Raw genomic sequence first — 15,480 nt, 5'->3', positions numbered from 1 at the left:
TACAATAGGTGAAGCAGCAGTTGGCATGACTGCCTGCACAGAAATGGTGTCAACACGTAGATATTAGGTGTGCCTCCTCATGATGATATACTTTATGTTAGCACAAAACTGTCCAATCTTGGCAAGCTTGTCAAGCAGGCTCTACTGTACCAACGCACTTTTGGGTTAATCTCAATGATCCAGGTAGCACAATGGATAAAGAAAGTTAGTAATTTAGACATAGGAGAGTTTTCCTTCCCTTAACGACTAACATACCCACATTTTGTGACGACTGCAGTTTCATGATTTGTATTCAACTTCCTTTAAACATGCGTGTCTGACAAAGTTGCAGCTACCATCTGAACAGCAGCAGATTGTCTGACAGGAACTATATCATGTAACCTTCACATCCTCACGAAGTTTTTTTTTTTAAACTAATCCAGAAATCTTGCCGCACTAGTGCTCTGGTAAGCAAAAGAAATCTTGCACAGAAGCAACAGCACAGCCAGTAATGTCTTCTGCACTTAACTTGTGACTCCCATGCATGCACACACAGGAATACAGTGCAGTAAATAGGCCACCTATGCTCTAGCCAAGCCAGGGAATGATCCGGGGATTGAAATGTGAGCAGGTTTATGCTCTCCCTCTTACTCTCTCACGCTGTTTTTCTGTGATGGCCGCAGGGGGAGAGCATGATGGAGTTAATAAGCATCGCTGAAACTGGAATAGTGGCTGAGAGAGGAGGAGGAGGAGTTGGTGGTGGGGTTTTAGTTGAAGGTGGAGAGGCAGGAGGGAGAGTTAGCACAAAAGAATGGAGAATCAGAGAGTTGTGGATTTTGGGACAAAGGAATTAGGAATGAATTACATGAGTTAGTGTGAATCAACCCACCCCTCATGGCTCACTGAAGCCCCCACAGCCTGCCAGTATAGGCAGAGGTCAGCATGAGGTAGAGGAGGAGGAGGAGGAAGACGAGAGCGAAGGAGAACAGGAGTACAGACGGAGAGCGAGGAAGGGGTGCGCATGGGATGGGGGCGCTAATGTGAACCAGCTGTAGAAACCTGACACCTCGAGAGTGGGTTAGAAACGAGAGGTGGAGGAGTGAGAAAGAGAGGGAAAGAAGGGCTGCAGGAAAATGTACGCAGTAAGAGAAGGATGGAGGAAAGAGGAGGAAAAAAAGTCCTCATGGTGCAAAACAAAGAATCCCATAGATGAGTTTGGCTGCAAAATCCCTCTCCGCTGTGTTGTTCATGAGAGTAGACCTCACTGTGTGTGCATAGGTGTCTGTGTGAATTAATCTGTGCGCACATTCTTCCCTTAGTTCTGTATTGTGTATGAAACTTTGTCAGAGAAATCGCGCTGCTGCTTCTTGTGTTGTTTTTAGCGACAGACGAATGTGTCAGTGTGCTATCCCTTCCTTGGTGAGACACCACTCCCTGACAATAATGTGAATCATGCACAGCCTTGTCTGTTTGCCTCAGGCACTAGTGATAGAGCCAGGGGCTAATAATGAGCTCTCTATCTGGTAGTGAAACCTGAAGGACAGGGTATCGTTTTCTGACGCCATTGCATTTGGTGCTGTCAACACTGGTTAGATAGCAGCGATTGAATTTAATAGAGCTTACCATGCATCTTTCCTGTCAGCACTTTGGAATATTCACAAAAATCTCAAAGAAGCAAATAATTATTTAAGGGCATTGATCAGTTTAAGTACCCTCTATATTAGGTAGTGCAGGGAAGAGTAACTCTATTTTCAGCAAAATCAGTTGTAAATGTTTTAAAGACTTAAACATTATTTTACATTTGGACAACTTGTTGGTAGATGGGTATGAGCACAAATGCCTTCTCTCTCCACTGCATCAAAATGCCTACAAATATGATCTCTTCATATTCATATTTATGGGCTCAACTCTAACATCAAAGCACACTCTTTGAATTTCTCGTCTTTCATTAGGTGGCTATACTTGACTTTGAATATGTGTCTCATATTCCCCATACTTTTAACAGTGAAAATGTGTAAAATGTTCCCAGTGAAACATAAACCTGGTATTAACCTGGACACGGTGTTCTTTGTGTGACAGCCTGCTAATGTGATGTATGTCACAGGGCAGAGGGCCGTGTCATTACTCTCTGAGAGGAGGGCGGAGAGGTTGTCTGGGAGAAAAAAGAGCAGTCCTAATTCCCAGGACGGCCGCCTTGTTGTGATATCATGACCAAGCTGTGTTTGTGTTTAGAGTGGGGAGTCAGAGCCGGGAGGGACATCTTCTCTGTTTGTGTATTTATGTCTGTGTGTGTTTGTGTATAGGCATGTGTTTTGGGGTGTGTAGGGGGTTGCACTGCGGACATGCTGATACAGGAATGGAGACGGGGAGAGGGAGGGTGGCCGTGTCTAATCTGAGGTGAAGATGCATCAAGTCTGTCTTTTCTTTGAAGATTTTGCATCAGTACACTCTCGTCTTGTTTGTCTGTTTATTACCATAATGAGCATGGGCAAATACAAGATTTTTTTGAGAATACTTTTGAAAAAAAAATGTATCAGATGCCTTTGATGATATTCTACAAAATGTTGTTTGCTTTCAAAACAAACCAAACATAATGTTGGTTTGTCTCTCAGTACCACGCAGAGTCCCTTGCATTGATTCCTTTTGAGGCAGTAAATCTTTACATTGGTCAACAAATGTATACTTTAGCTTTTAAAAAACAGCTCAGTAGTTTTCTAAAGGTTTTCATTTTGTTTTCTCACTGGAGTCGATTGCCTATGTGTTGGGCTCAAGATAAGCTGCAGTACCCAAGTTCATCATAATGAAGGAACATGATAGTGAATGCTACTGTGTGGCAAACTGATGTGGATTTAATCATTTCTGGTCAACAATTCTGTCATCTCTGACACAGGAGGAAAAAGATTGTATGTCAGTTTTTGCTGCGTAGATAATACTTCAGAGTAGGATCAGCTAAATTGTTGACAATAGGAAATCTACACACCCAGTCTGAACAAACTATAAAAATAATGAACATGTTGCTCAATATGTTTTCAGTTCAGTGTTGTTCTTGTTGTGTGTACATGTCAGCGCATTTAATATGCAGTCCATGTGTTGGAGTGGGAATTGGCTGTCAGATGTCTTGAGTCGTCTTTGAAAACAACATTGAATGACTCACACGTCATATCAGGCAGAAGTTTCACTAATGTGATTGATCTGCGAGACTTCGCCTGGCATGATTCACGGCGCTCATACTTTCCCATGCACAGGGGCCTAATATCTTCAAGCTGCTTTGGGGTGGAGTGGCCTGTAATAAATAAGTTACAGAGCGTCACACTGAATTTCAAATAAATCCCATTTACACTGTTTCATCTAAATGTTATATGGGTCACAACCTTGATTTTTCAGTCTTCTTTTAATGTTTTTTTACATGCTCTACTTCTGCTTTTTTTTTAAAAAAAAATTTAAATTGAAATGGTTATAAAAGAGGGTGATGATTTGCCTGTGAATGTGAGGTGAGTTGGCCACTGTGTGATGCATCTCTGCTCTCTTATTGTGTTACCTGAGCCCCTCTAGGGAGGCAGGTTTAGAGGCCTTTGTAAGAGGCAGCAGGTCGCTCTGTCGCCCACAGTCCCCAGACAGTGTGTCAGCCATGTGCCACACACACACACACACACACACACACACACACACACACACACATACACAGTGACTTGAGCAGAAAACGCCATCCACAGGAAATTACCTGACTATTAGCATTTTTTGCTCAGTAACAGAATAACACCTCTGACCAAATACTGTCACACAGAGAAGTGGTGAGTGAAAGTGGGAGGGACTGAGAGAAAGACAGAGGAATAGAAAGTGACGAATGGAGCATTGTCTCTGCTAATCCCCTGGTGGACGTATTGCGTAATATTGTAATTTTTCTCCTCGCTGCTCGGCATGCAGCTGAATCACAAAAAGAAAAGATGAAATCGAAAAAAGGGGGTGATGAATTACGCGGAGGAAAAACAGGCACACACACACACACAGTAACCAAATGTGGTCATACACATTAGTTGACACGTTAGTGTTGATTTTCTTAAAGACATACACCATATGGTTTTCATTTTTTTGTACTTACACTCCGGACACATTTGTGTAGATTACAGCGTTATTCATCTGTCAGCAGCAATACTGTTCATCTCTTATTGTGCCAAAGTTATTGCTGCTGCTCTCAACTTGTTGATTTTAGTTTCTGCCAGGCTTCAGTCAACAACTTCCAGATAGCTCCACCTCACATCCTTCTGCTTCTGAACTTCTCCTTTGTCATCAGTGACCCCAGTTTAACCCGTCCATCAAGCCCAGCTTCTGCCTTTTCTCTTAGCAGGGTATATGGAGCAACAGCTCTGGGTTTAAAGCACTTCCTTTTGTAATCTTCGGGTTAGTGGGTCAGTTCCTGTCTCATCCCTACGATCCCTAGGGCATGTCAAAAGGTTCCTGAGCAAAGCACAAAACCCCAAATTCTGTGAAGAGGCTTATGGTCATGTGAAGCTCTGTGTGCACGGGTGAGCATGAGGCCTTCTACTAGAGACAGTTACAGCTTCCTTGTGATGAAGGCAATAAATAGGTTTTATAAAAGTTATTATTGACAGAGTTTGTATTGGTCACATGTTCAGACAATACGGGTAGTTAACTGAAAAGGGACTGTTACATAAGTCTGTACAATCACAATAATAAAAACATTACTTACAAATAAAAGAAGAAAATAGTCATAAATAATGAGGAGTAAAGAGACTGTGAATCTAAAGTGCAGTGTACATTGCGCAACAGTTGCTCGTGTGTGTGCATATGTTATGTTTATGCATAACAGGGTGTGTGTGTGTGTGTGTGTGTGTGTGTGTGTGTGTGCATGCATACATCTGTAGGTAATAAATGCAGTCCATTAGCCATTCAATATTTAAAGTAATTGAACAGCCACTCTCTCTTTATGCACAACCACACATTTTGCTAATACTCCTGCTTCGGGATGTGGTTCCCCACATACTGTTGTTTAGATCAGTATACAGCAGTGACTGCGTATTAGGTTACAGTGTTTACTTGTGCACGTTCATTTGTTTCTTTGATGTGCGAGTGTGTACTACAGGACTTCTGTGCACTCTCAACACTCTATCAGTGCTCTCTGTGGCAGTTGTCTGATGTGGTACATCACATCCACCTGACTGAAACTTACTCTTTTGTTTTGTTTGTTTGCGTCGCTGACCTATTTGTCTACTTGTTCAACTCATCTTTCTGTTGTATTGTCTGCATCAAGGGATGAATAGCTTTAAATCCCAAGTGCCTTTGCCTGCTCCATCACTGATTTCTGTGTTTTGGTTTGTGTGTGTCCAGGTGTGCCCCAGGCTTCCTGGGTGAATACTGCCACCATAAGGACCCTTGTCAGCCTGGTTACTGCCTGAATGGAGGGAACTGCTCTGTGTCCATGTCCGCTGGTGTACCTGTGCCAGGCAGCGCCATCTGCACCTGCCCTCTTGGCTTCACTGGACAGCATTGCCAAACACCCCAGAACTCCACATGTTACCCAGACAACCCCTGTGCCAACCGAGGTGTCTGCACCCTGCTGTCCCTTGACAAGTACAAGTGTGAATGTGCCAGAGGATGGACAGGTGAGATGCAGCTCAGTTACCTCTCAGGACAAGACGACTGATACCTGACTTTCATCACCAGAACTCTGATATATTTTTAACCATTCTGTGTGAAGATACTCTCCTAGTACTGTTTTCCTGATTGTTAGTAAAAAAAAAAAAAAAAAAATAGTTTTGGCATTGGAGCTTCAAAACATGTTATTTAAAACTAACGGCGTCAGCCATCTGAAAATCCTGTTATTACTTCTACTAAGGATAACTTTCTTTTTTGCTCGTGCTGGTTTGTGTGTTGGCAGAGTGTCTCGAAACTATACAGAGACAAATTAAATAACAAGTTGGGCCATGAGGCAAGGAACAAGTGGCTTCCTGGTTGTGTAAACATTTCCTACAGCAAAATTGCCTTATACTTCTCTTGAATGGGGCAGTGTTATGTCATAATCAGGTCAGTTATCTGCAACTAAAAAAATAGATGCTGCTCGTTTTTCTCACAATATTTAGGAACAATCACTGTTAGTCAGCCCACATGACCCTGCTCCCTAATTTGAAGTAAACCCTTTGCAATCTCCTTTCCATCACACACTTCTGACATGTGTACTGTGCAACCTTGCAAAACCGTGTGTCTCCATTCTCCATATATTTACTCACCAAAGCTTTGCTCTGCACACCCAATGTCCATACATCCGCCTGTGTCATATTGTGTTTGAGTGTTTTCCCATCTGGTCAGTGAGCCCAGGCATATGGGCATATGTAAAGTGACTGTACATACTATATGCCTGCAGTTAATGCCAGTTCAAATAAATGATTTAATTCTATATTTAAATTGTTAATATTCACATGAACAGACTTTTCACATGTGCAGCCTAATTAGTGAGAGACACACACTGAGAGAAGGAGGAAGGGAGACAGTCTCGTTCTAACCTCAGTCAGTGACACTTTGTCATTACATGCTTTGATTTAAAGCAGCCAAATTCTTATTTGCATAATTCTCTATTAAAATGAACCAAAGTACAGGTTAGTGAAAACCGCAGCTTTGTTGTAATTTAAAATGAGTGATGACAGAGGCCCCCCTTAAATGGAGGTGATCAAATCGTGGACCAGCGATGCATTAATGCTCTGCTATTTTCCTCTGCTGCCTCCTTCCAGGACCACGCTGTGAGCATGAGGACAGCTGTCTCTCTAGTCCCTGTGCTAACGGTGGAAGGTGCAGCTCTCTGTCTGGTGGTAGCTACACGTGTTCCTGTCCTCCTGGCTACAAAGGTCCACGCTGCATTAATGACACAAACGAATGTGAAGACACACCCTCCCTATGCCAGAATGAAGGAGTCTGTGTCAACACCCCTGGTTCCTACAAGTGAGAATCTATTTTTGCAATAACCAAATGTAAAAATTGTCAGTATGTACAGGATCTTCTGGAAGACTTCAAAGGAATATATGTATTTTTTCCAGTGTGAATTCTTGAACAGTTATTAAATGTTTTCCACCAAGACTGAAAGAAATAAAACTGATGAAATGACCTCTACCATTGCTACAGGTGTAACTGTGACGCAGGGTTTACGGGCCAACACTGTGAAAGCTCGTACATCCCTTGCTCACCATCACCTTGCCTAAATGGAGGCACCTGCCACCAGAGCTCTGAAACCAGCTACTCGTGCCACTGCCTTCCAGGTAGGATGATCAAATTCTGAATGCTAGAGAGGCATAGACATTTAAGGGAATAAAACTGAGTGTAAGAGGAGGAAAAGAGTGATTCTGTAACTGGTATTTACATATAAATAATTGTAGCTTTGAGTTTCTGAATTGTTGCAGTCTGTTGTTTGAGGTGCAAACAGCCTGATCCTGTTGGCTGTGTTGCTTTAGACACACTGTACAGTCAGTCTGCTACAGTCAGAGAAGTAGACACAACAAATATGCACACAGCTGCTGTTTATACACTGCCAGGACATGTTGTAATACTGATTGAATATCTTCCCAAATGGACACACAGTTAACACAGTTAATAATCAAATAAATGACTCTGTCTTTCTTGAATTGAAAGGTTTCAATGGAACTAACTGTGAGAACAACATCGATGACTGCCCAGATCATCAGTGTGCCAATGGAGGAACCTGTATGGATGGAGTCAACACTTACAACTGTCAGTGCCCTCCAGAGTGGACCGGTAAGAGATCTGTTTGTACTATTGTTTATGTGTTACTACAGTTACACTAGTTTGACCAACATTGCTGTAGTCTTTATCAGGGTAGAGTTTGTAGAGCTACCGTCCTAGATCTTCAAATCTATGCAAAATAACAGGACTTTTCTTGTGCATCTAAAGGAGATCTGTGACTGAAGATCACAAGGCATTAAAAACAGCGTGTTCTTAGAAATATTTTATATGTGTTATGCTAGGAGCTCAGAGTAGTCCTAAAAGGTTGTTCTGTGTGCATGATGTTTTCAAGACAAAGTTTTGTGACATTCACAGCAGATTGGCTGTCCCTATTTAATTTTCTTGACATTCAGTGTCTTTTTCCATGCTACTGAGGCTTGCACTCACGCAAGGCGTGTCACTGCTAACACACTTGTGTAGTGTAAGCAGGCTTTCTGTTTACAAAGCAAACATGCATACATCAGCTTCCTTCGGTCTGTCTGAGTTTATGTAGCACTAATTCAAGCAGGGGAGGCAAAGCCAACAAGATGCTGCAGAAAGATTAAAAAATGGTCTATAAATGACATTATTCTACGATAAATTTTCTATGTCTGAAAAAAACTGCTTGCTAAATAAGATAGTAGATTTAGAAATGGGTTAATAGTTGTGTTTCTCTACCATTAGGTTACCAAATTTACATTTTAACATGCTACACAGAACATTTACTTGTCTAAATTGTTTTTAAATTGTTTATATTTCATAATCACCTTTCTTACCCCTCCACAGGTCAGCACTGTACAGAGGATGTGGATGAGTGTCGTCTGCAGCCCAACACTTGCCAAAATGGAGGCACCTGCAGCAATCTGATTGGGAGCTACGTCTGTGTGTGTGTTAATGGTTGGAGTGGACCCGACTGCTCTGAAAACATTGATGACTGTGCTACAGCTGCATGCAGCCCAGGCTCCACGTGCATCGACCGTGTTGCATCTTTTATCTGCCTCTGCCCCCGCGGAAAGACAGGTGGGTTGGCACTGACAAACCACACACACGTTTTTATACCAAAACCCTGAAATGCAAGTAAATGCTGTGATAAAAGACTCAACAGAAATGTATTGACTCTCTGTCAAAGTTCCACACTTCCCCGAGAGTGTGAAATAAGATGAACAGAAATAGAAAGATGTGGTAAATAAGGTACACAATAAACAAATGTAACCAGGATGTATGTTTTTTCAAAGCAGATAATTTCACTGTTTTTGTTTGAGATTTGTCAAGGAAACAGCACTGAATAGCATCATGGTTAAACAGTGAAATACACCAATTACACACACAATATATTTGCATTTTCAACCTGATGATTAGTGGCATATTTTTGGCTTTGAATTAAGCCTCGCCTTAAAAATATGCCTCTCCCCCTGTAGCAAATATGCAGAGAGTTTGTTTTTCTCTGATGTGGCTATAAGCCTGTTTGAGATTCTTTGAGGACATGTTCTCTGCACAGGCAAGGTTTCTTTGCAGTACTTTATTTTTTTCAGATTTCTGAAGACCTTTTTTTTACACATTCCTTTCTCTCAGGTTTGCTTTGCCATAGAGACGACGCCTGCATCAGTAACCCCTGCAGAGAGGGCTCTCATTGTGACACCAACCCCATTAGTGGCAAGTTCAACTGTAACTGCGCACTTGGATATGTCGGCAACACCTGCAACATTGACAGAGACGAATGCAGCATTGGTGAGACAGAAACATGCATACCTTTTATCCCTGCTGGACATCTGTTCTGTTCTTCCAGACATGCATCTTTGCCCTTTATCAACAGGTACCAACCCATGCGAGCATGGTGGTCAGTGTGTAAACACTGATGGCTCCTTCACCTGCAATTGCGCTAGGGGTTACGCTGGGCCACGCTGTGAGCAAGATGTCAACGAATGTGCTTCAAACCCGTGCCAGAACGACGGCACTTGTCTGGATCGCATTGGAGACTACACTTGCATTTGCATGCCTGGTACGTTTCTCCAAAAGTTATGAATTACCTTAAATTTTACTAAATTTCAGCACACGAGTGCAGCGTCTTTGTCTGTATTGGTCACAGCTATGACAGTGATGGCATACGGTTGTCAACGTATGTTCATTCAAGCCAGTGGCATAGTTCGTAAGAAAACATTAACATTGACCATTGACCCTAACCGTTCTCATTAAAATGTGTTGCTGTTTGGTTCCTAAATTATAAAAAGCTGTTTCTCTGCATTTGTGCAGGATTTGAGGGGACTCATTGTGAGATTGAGGTGAATGAGTGTATCAGCTCCCCGTGTCTGAACCAGGGTAAATGTCTGGACCAAGTCAGCCATTTTGTCTGCGAGTGCCCAGCAGGTTGGTACACATAAAGCTATGTTTCTGTATTTTCCTGACTGACTTCAGCCGACCTAAAGTGAACCTGTTTTAGCACTGATTAAAATGTGTTGTGTTGGTGTGTTACTATGTTCATCACATTGTTCTGTGCACTGTGTTTTCAGGCTTCAGCGGTGAAATGTGCCAAATAGATATAGACGAGTGTTCCAGCACACCCTGTTTAAATGGTGCCAAGTGTGTCGATCGACCAAACGGATATGACTGTGAATGTGCCGAAGGTAAAGAGGAATCACATTTTACTCCATGTTTGACCCCAAAAAACATCAGAAGTCGTTACTCGGTACGTGATGCATTAGCTTGGGTCTTAGAATTCTAACAAGAAATTTCCTCCTCAGGCTTCTCTGGTCAACTTTGCGAGGAGAACATCAATGACTGTGTGCCAGCACCGTGCCACCATGGTGTGTGTAAGGATGGCATTGCCACCTTCTCCTGCGAGTGCAACCCTGGATACACAGGGTCCATCTGTAACATCCAGGTCCAGGAGTGCTACAGCAACCCTTGTCAGAACCGAGGACGCTGTATTGACTTGGTTAATGCCTACCAGTGCAACTGCCCACCGGGAACCTCAGGTGGGTTCCTGATGCGCCACAAAAATTCTCCAAAAAGCCTGTATAGTGACACAAATTGATCCTGCTTTATTCTTAAAAGAAAAGGGGGTCGTTGATTTGTGGAATAGAAATTATACAAGCGGATGGTCAACATCTGTGATTGAGAATTATTCATTTAAAAAAATCCACAGTAGGTTACACTGGAAAACGCACCACACATATGAGTGCTGATGTATAAATGTCATCATCAGAGTAGTTAATGTGCCCTCAATAGTCTCATCTGCCTGACAGTGGCACCTGGTTGTTTTAGTACTCATTCACACTGAATTCAACACATAACAAATTGCTCTCGTCCTAGTTCCTCTCGGCTTTGTTACGCAACAAATTTTCACTTGTATATAAAGCAGCCCAACATATTTTCGTATGAAAGAACATTTCTACATAATGCATATGCCAAATTCTGCTGGTGCCTATGATCCTGCAGACATTTTTCTTTTGACTTCTTTTGTGAGCCTTGAAAGTTTAATGTTGAAAGAACAGCTTAAATTGAATTTAAAGACTCCCACCATCACATGTAGAACTTCCTGCATAGTTGTCTCTGTATTGTAAAGTCGAGAACGCTCTGTGTGTGCACGAGTGTGTCGCAGTCACAAGTCTGGGTCGTATGGTGCTAACTAATGTAGCTGTGCGAATTAGTAAGCCCGCTTCAATACGTTGTACCACCCTGAGGCCTGGTACTGCAGTCTGTACTGTACTCACTTCACCAAAACTGGTGTCAGGTCACGCTGTCGGGTTTCACTTTCAGGTTTCGTACCCTCACTTCCCTCTCCTCTGACGTGCCTTCTTTTTATTTTTCGTTCTTTCTGTTTCTGCTCTCTCTTTTTCTCTTTACTTTTAAAAATTGCTTTGTAATGTTAATCACTGATGCCATTCTTGTAGAATTCCTTTGCTGTAATAATGGCCTGTCTCGGTTTTTGGTCACATTTTCTTAATTCTTGCTAAATTCCATTTATTTGGAGTCATACTCCCCCTGGTGGCAAAAGAGTTTACATGTCTAATACATCTTTATATTCATTTCAACCGTTCTAAACGCAGGAGGATGTTTTTATTGTGCAACTTTGTCAGCAAGCATTATATATGCTGATTAAATGATAAAGCCTGAATGAGTTTGTCTTTGTATTTTTTCTCAGGTGTGAACTGTGAGATCAATGAGAATGACTGCGCCAGCAACCCTTGTGAGTATGGAGAGTGCAAAGACGGCATCAACGAGTACGAATGTGTGTGCTCCCCCGGATATACAGGTATGTTTTTGCTAGAATACAACTACTATGAGTCAAGCTAAAATAGCTCAATATGATTAATGCTGCAACCTACTAAAATTAATGTAGTAATCAAATATGTGCTTCTACTACTAATACCCTTTGAATTTCTGAACAGGAGTTAAATGTGATGTGGAGATCAATGAGTGCAGCTCAAACCCATGTATGAGCGGGGGAACCTGCCAGGATAAGGTCAACGGGTTTCACTGCCTGTGTCCAGCCAGCACCCACGGCCCTCTGTGCCTCTCTGGGACTGACCACTGTGCTACCCAGCCTTGTGTGCACGGAGAATGCATTGAACAACAGCACGGGTATGTAAAGCTTGTGCTGTTGCTCTGTTTTATGTTCTGGGATTCATGATTTTTTTTCTTTAAATCAAACACTTCAATGTAGGCTAATAGTTTTTTTTTTTACATTTATGGGAACCTAAAGAAACCAAAGGGCAAAGCAACCAACACCAAATAAATGTTCTTGTTGTTTTGTTTTAGTATTGTTTCTGTTTTACTACATAAAGAGGCCTTCTCTTTCTTTCCACTGCTTCATGTTCATCAGCCTAAATATCTGTATATAGCAATTCAAATTGACACATTGTGGTGATGGAGCTGATGCTAGAAAGAGACCAAGAATTACCCTCTTGTTATTATTACAATGTTGCTCAAGTCACAAATTCACCTTTTGCTTTGTTTTTCTTTGTGTTAAGGTACCGTTGTGAGTGTGAAGCTGGCTGGGTGGGACAGCACTGTGAGCAGGAAAAAGACGAGTGCCAGCCAAGTCCATGCCAAAACGGTGGCACCTGTGTGGACCGACATAATGGTTACACCTGTCAGTGCCAGCTTGGATTCAGAGGTAGCACTGCTACTATAAATAACTTTATTTCAGCAAGGTATATTTGAGGCATATTTCAAAGCATGGAGTCAGAAAAAAAGGACCAAATTTTAAAGATTCCCTCCAGTCTATTGTCAATAAATTCATACCACAGACTTCAAGTGTCCACATCACTTTTGCTTCATGACTTGTGATGCCACAAATCCTGCTCACGGATACACACCTTAAACCCTGATCTTAAATGGAGCTCAAAGACGTTTTCTAATGTCAGACTTGACTTGAACTCCATGAACTTCAAAGTATCACTCATCTAACACATTTTTGCTTTTCTTCCACAAGGAATATGTGAATCACCCTCTCCTCTCTCCTCAGGTGTGAACTGTGAGAAAAACATCGATGAATGTGCGTCTGGGCCCTGTCTGCACCATGGCATTTGTGTAGATGGAGTCAACAGCTACGCCTGCCATTGTAGTCCACCATTCACAGGTTTGTAATATCACATTTCCACCTTGTCAACATCAACTAAGTAGCATGTAAAAGCACGCTTGGTAGTGGCTACCCAGATCTAATGTTAGTGAAGATATCCATTCACAGGTTTTGATCAGTATTTAAAATGTGTGTACAAATAGGTAAACACTGTGAGGTGGAGCAGGTGCCCTGTGCCTCTTATCCATGTAAAAGAGGAGGAGTGTGCCGTCCAACTTCAGATTATACCTCCTATACCTGTCGATGTCCCGCTGGTTGGCAAGGTATTTGTGTGTCTGTGCTCTGTCTGTGTTTTGATGTGAGACAGAGGGAAAATGTATATATTAGTCAATCTGCCTGAAAGCAAATCAGATCTAATATTGTATATCAATGCTTGATTTGACACTGTATTAACAATCGTTGTTTTTGTTTGCTATTGTGTAGGTGCACAATGCAATGACGATGTGAATGAATGCAAAAAGAACCCTTGCAAAAATGGGGGTCATTGCCTAAACACCGAAGGGAGCTACATGTGTAAATGTCAACCTGGATACAGTGGACACAACTGTCAGACAGACATTGACGACTGCTCACCAAGTGAGTTTCACTTCAACAAACATATGGTCTTCTTATCATTGGATCCAGTATAAGTAACTTGGAGCTTGCATCGATATAGTAAATGTTCTTTGATGTATTATTGGGGACTATAGATATTCCAAACCTCAGCAAAACGCAACATAGAAAGTCATCCAGGATATGAAATTTGGCCTTTGTGTGATTTCAAAATGTCTGAGTCACTAAAACAAGGGGACATGCTTCCACGGAATCTCTTTTTGTTGTTCCAGTTTCAGCCAGACTTGGATAAAGTGATGAATTCAGCTACTGCTATTTTTGTTCATGGAAACTCTCTTTTCTCTTCTACCTGCTCCAGACCCGTGTCTGAATGGAGGCTCCTGCGTGGACGATGTTGGGAGCTTCTCCTGTGATTGTCGCCAAGGTTTTGAAGGGGAGCGCTGTGAGACTGAGGTGGATGAGTGCGCCAGCCAGCCCTGCAGGAACGGTGCCACCTGCCGGGACCACGTCAACAGCTTTGAGTGCAAATGCCGTCCAGGCTATAATGGAATCCTGTGTGAACACAACATTAATGAATGCACTGAGAGGTGAGCCATTCATTCAACACATGATCCATACATAGTTTATTTTATTGCCATGTTTACCATGTAGTTAGTTCTTCTCCGATGATATGTACTGTCAACTTTTTGATTCTTAAATAGACAGAAACTATAAATACTGTTTTCATATAATTGATGTGAATGGGAATCAGCCCTGGGTGCCTGTAGATTTTATACTTCATCAGATGTCATGCATTGCTAGGTTTTAAAAATATTTTTCATTCATTGCTGCTTTCTTTTCATTTTCCCTCCAGCTCATGTCTGAATAACGGGACTTGCATCGATGACATCAACAGCTTTTCCTGCCGTTGTCGCCCGGGTTTTTACGGGATGTTTTGTGAATACGAGCAGAACGAGTGCGACTCTCAGCCCTGTAAGAACGGAGGCACCTGCACTGACGGCCTGGACACCTACCGCTGCACCTGCCCTGTAGGCTACAATGGACAGAACTGCCAGGTAAATTGTGTTTGTTTTACTGCAGGTGTAGAGCATGAGTGATGTACTTTTAGCAGTTTGTGGTAAAGGATGCAGGTGGCTTGGTTTAATATTTGATCTATTAAACACAGAAGAAGTAGAAGAAATTTTCTGCACACACAAAACTAAATCCTCACGCACAAAGGCTGCTTGCTAATCTCACGGTCCCGGTTTGAATGCGCCCGACTGAAAAAATCTGACACAAGAAGGGATTTGGACTTTGCGGTACAGCTCCTTCTGTCTGTGTGGTATTTACAGTAAACTTTAACATTCTGTCCTTTCCTTTATTTGACTGCAGAACTACGTGAACCTGTGCAGCCAGGTGCGCTGTCACAATGGCGGCTCCTGCTCTCAGACAGCAACTTCCTGGACCTGTCACTGTCTAATGGGATGGTCAGGACTTTACTGTGACGTCCCCAACATGTCTTGCCAGGACTTTGCTGCTAGAAGTGGTAAGGGACTGCTTACTGTTGAGTTTTTATTTCCACAAAAGAAAAAAAACACATTATTCTAAAATAGGATGGGCGGGATGCACATACTCACATTTAGGCTGTAAATGAACTACTGTTG

At 42.2% G+C, this 15,480-nt stretch overlaps 1 protein-coding gene across 1 annotated transcript in view; it reads left to right on the top strand.

The window, feature by feature from the left end:
- notch2 (notch receptor 2) overlaps positions 1-15,480 on the top strand; it is a 45,091-nt gene that overhangs the window by 18,585 nt on the left and 11,026 nt on the right. The window contains exons 3-21 of the mRNA XM_008277517.1: positions 5,326-5,600; positions 6,723-6,930; positions 7,111-7,244; positions 7,615-7,737; positions 8,491-8,724; positions 9,277-9,432; positions 9,518-9,703; positions 9,955-10,068; positions 10,212-10,325; positions 10,443-10,676; positions 11,846-11,956; positions 12,093-12,285; positions 12,675-12,820; positions 13,172-13,285; positions 13,429-13,548; positions 13,709-13,861; positions 14,196-14,424; positions 14,691-14,892; positions 15,209-15,362. Of these exons, the coding sequence (XP_008275739.1) occupies positions 5,326-5,600; positions 6,723-6,930; positions 7,111-7,244; positions 7,615-7,737; positions 8,491-8,724; positions 9,277-9,432; positions 9,518-9,703; positions 9,955-10,068; positions 10,212-10,325; positions 10,443-10,676; positions 11,846-11,956; positions 12,093-12,285; positions 12,675-12,820; positions 13,172-13,285; positions 13,429-13,548; positions 13,709-13,861; positions 14,196-14,424; positions 14,691-14,892; positions 15,209-15,362 (3,200 nt within the window). The remainder of the gene's footprint in view (positions 1-5,325; positions 5,601-6,722; positions 6,931-7,110; positions 7,245-7,614; positions 7,738-8,490; positions 8,725-9,276; positions 9,433-9,517; positions 9,704-9,954; positions 10,069-10,211; positions 10,326-10,442; positions 10,677-11,845; positions 11,957-12,092; positions 12,286-12,674; positions 12,821-13,171; positions 13,286-13,428; positions 13,549-13,708; positions 13,862-14,195; positions 14,425-14,690; positions 14,893-15,208; positions 15,363-15,480) is intronic.

This window comes from Stegastes partitus, unplaced genomic scaffold (assembly GCF_000690725.1).
Source record: "Stegastes partitus isolate 25-593 unplaced genomic scaffold, Stegastes_partitus-1.0.2 Scaffold99, whole genome shotgun sequence".
NCBI lineage: Eukaryota > Metazoa > Chordata > Actinopteri > Pomacentridae > Stegastes > Stegastes partitus.
Note: the sequence above shows the minus strand (reverse complement) of the source record. Positions and strands in the feature narration are given on the sequence as shown.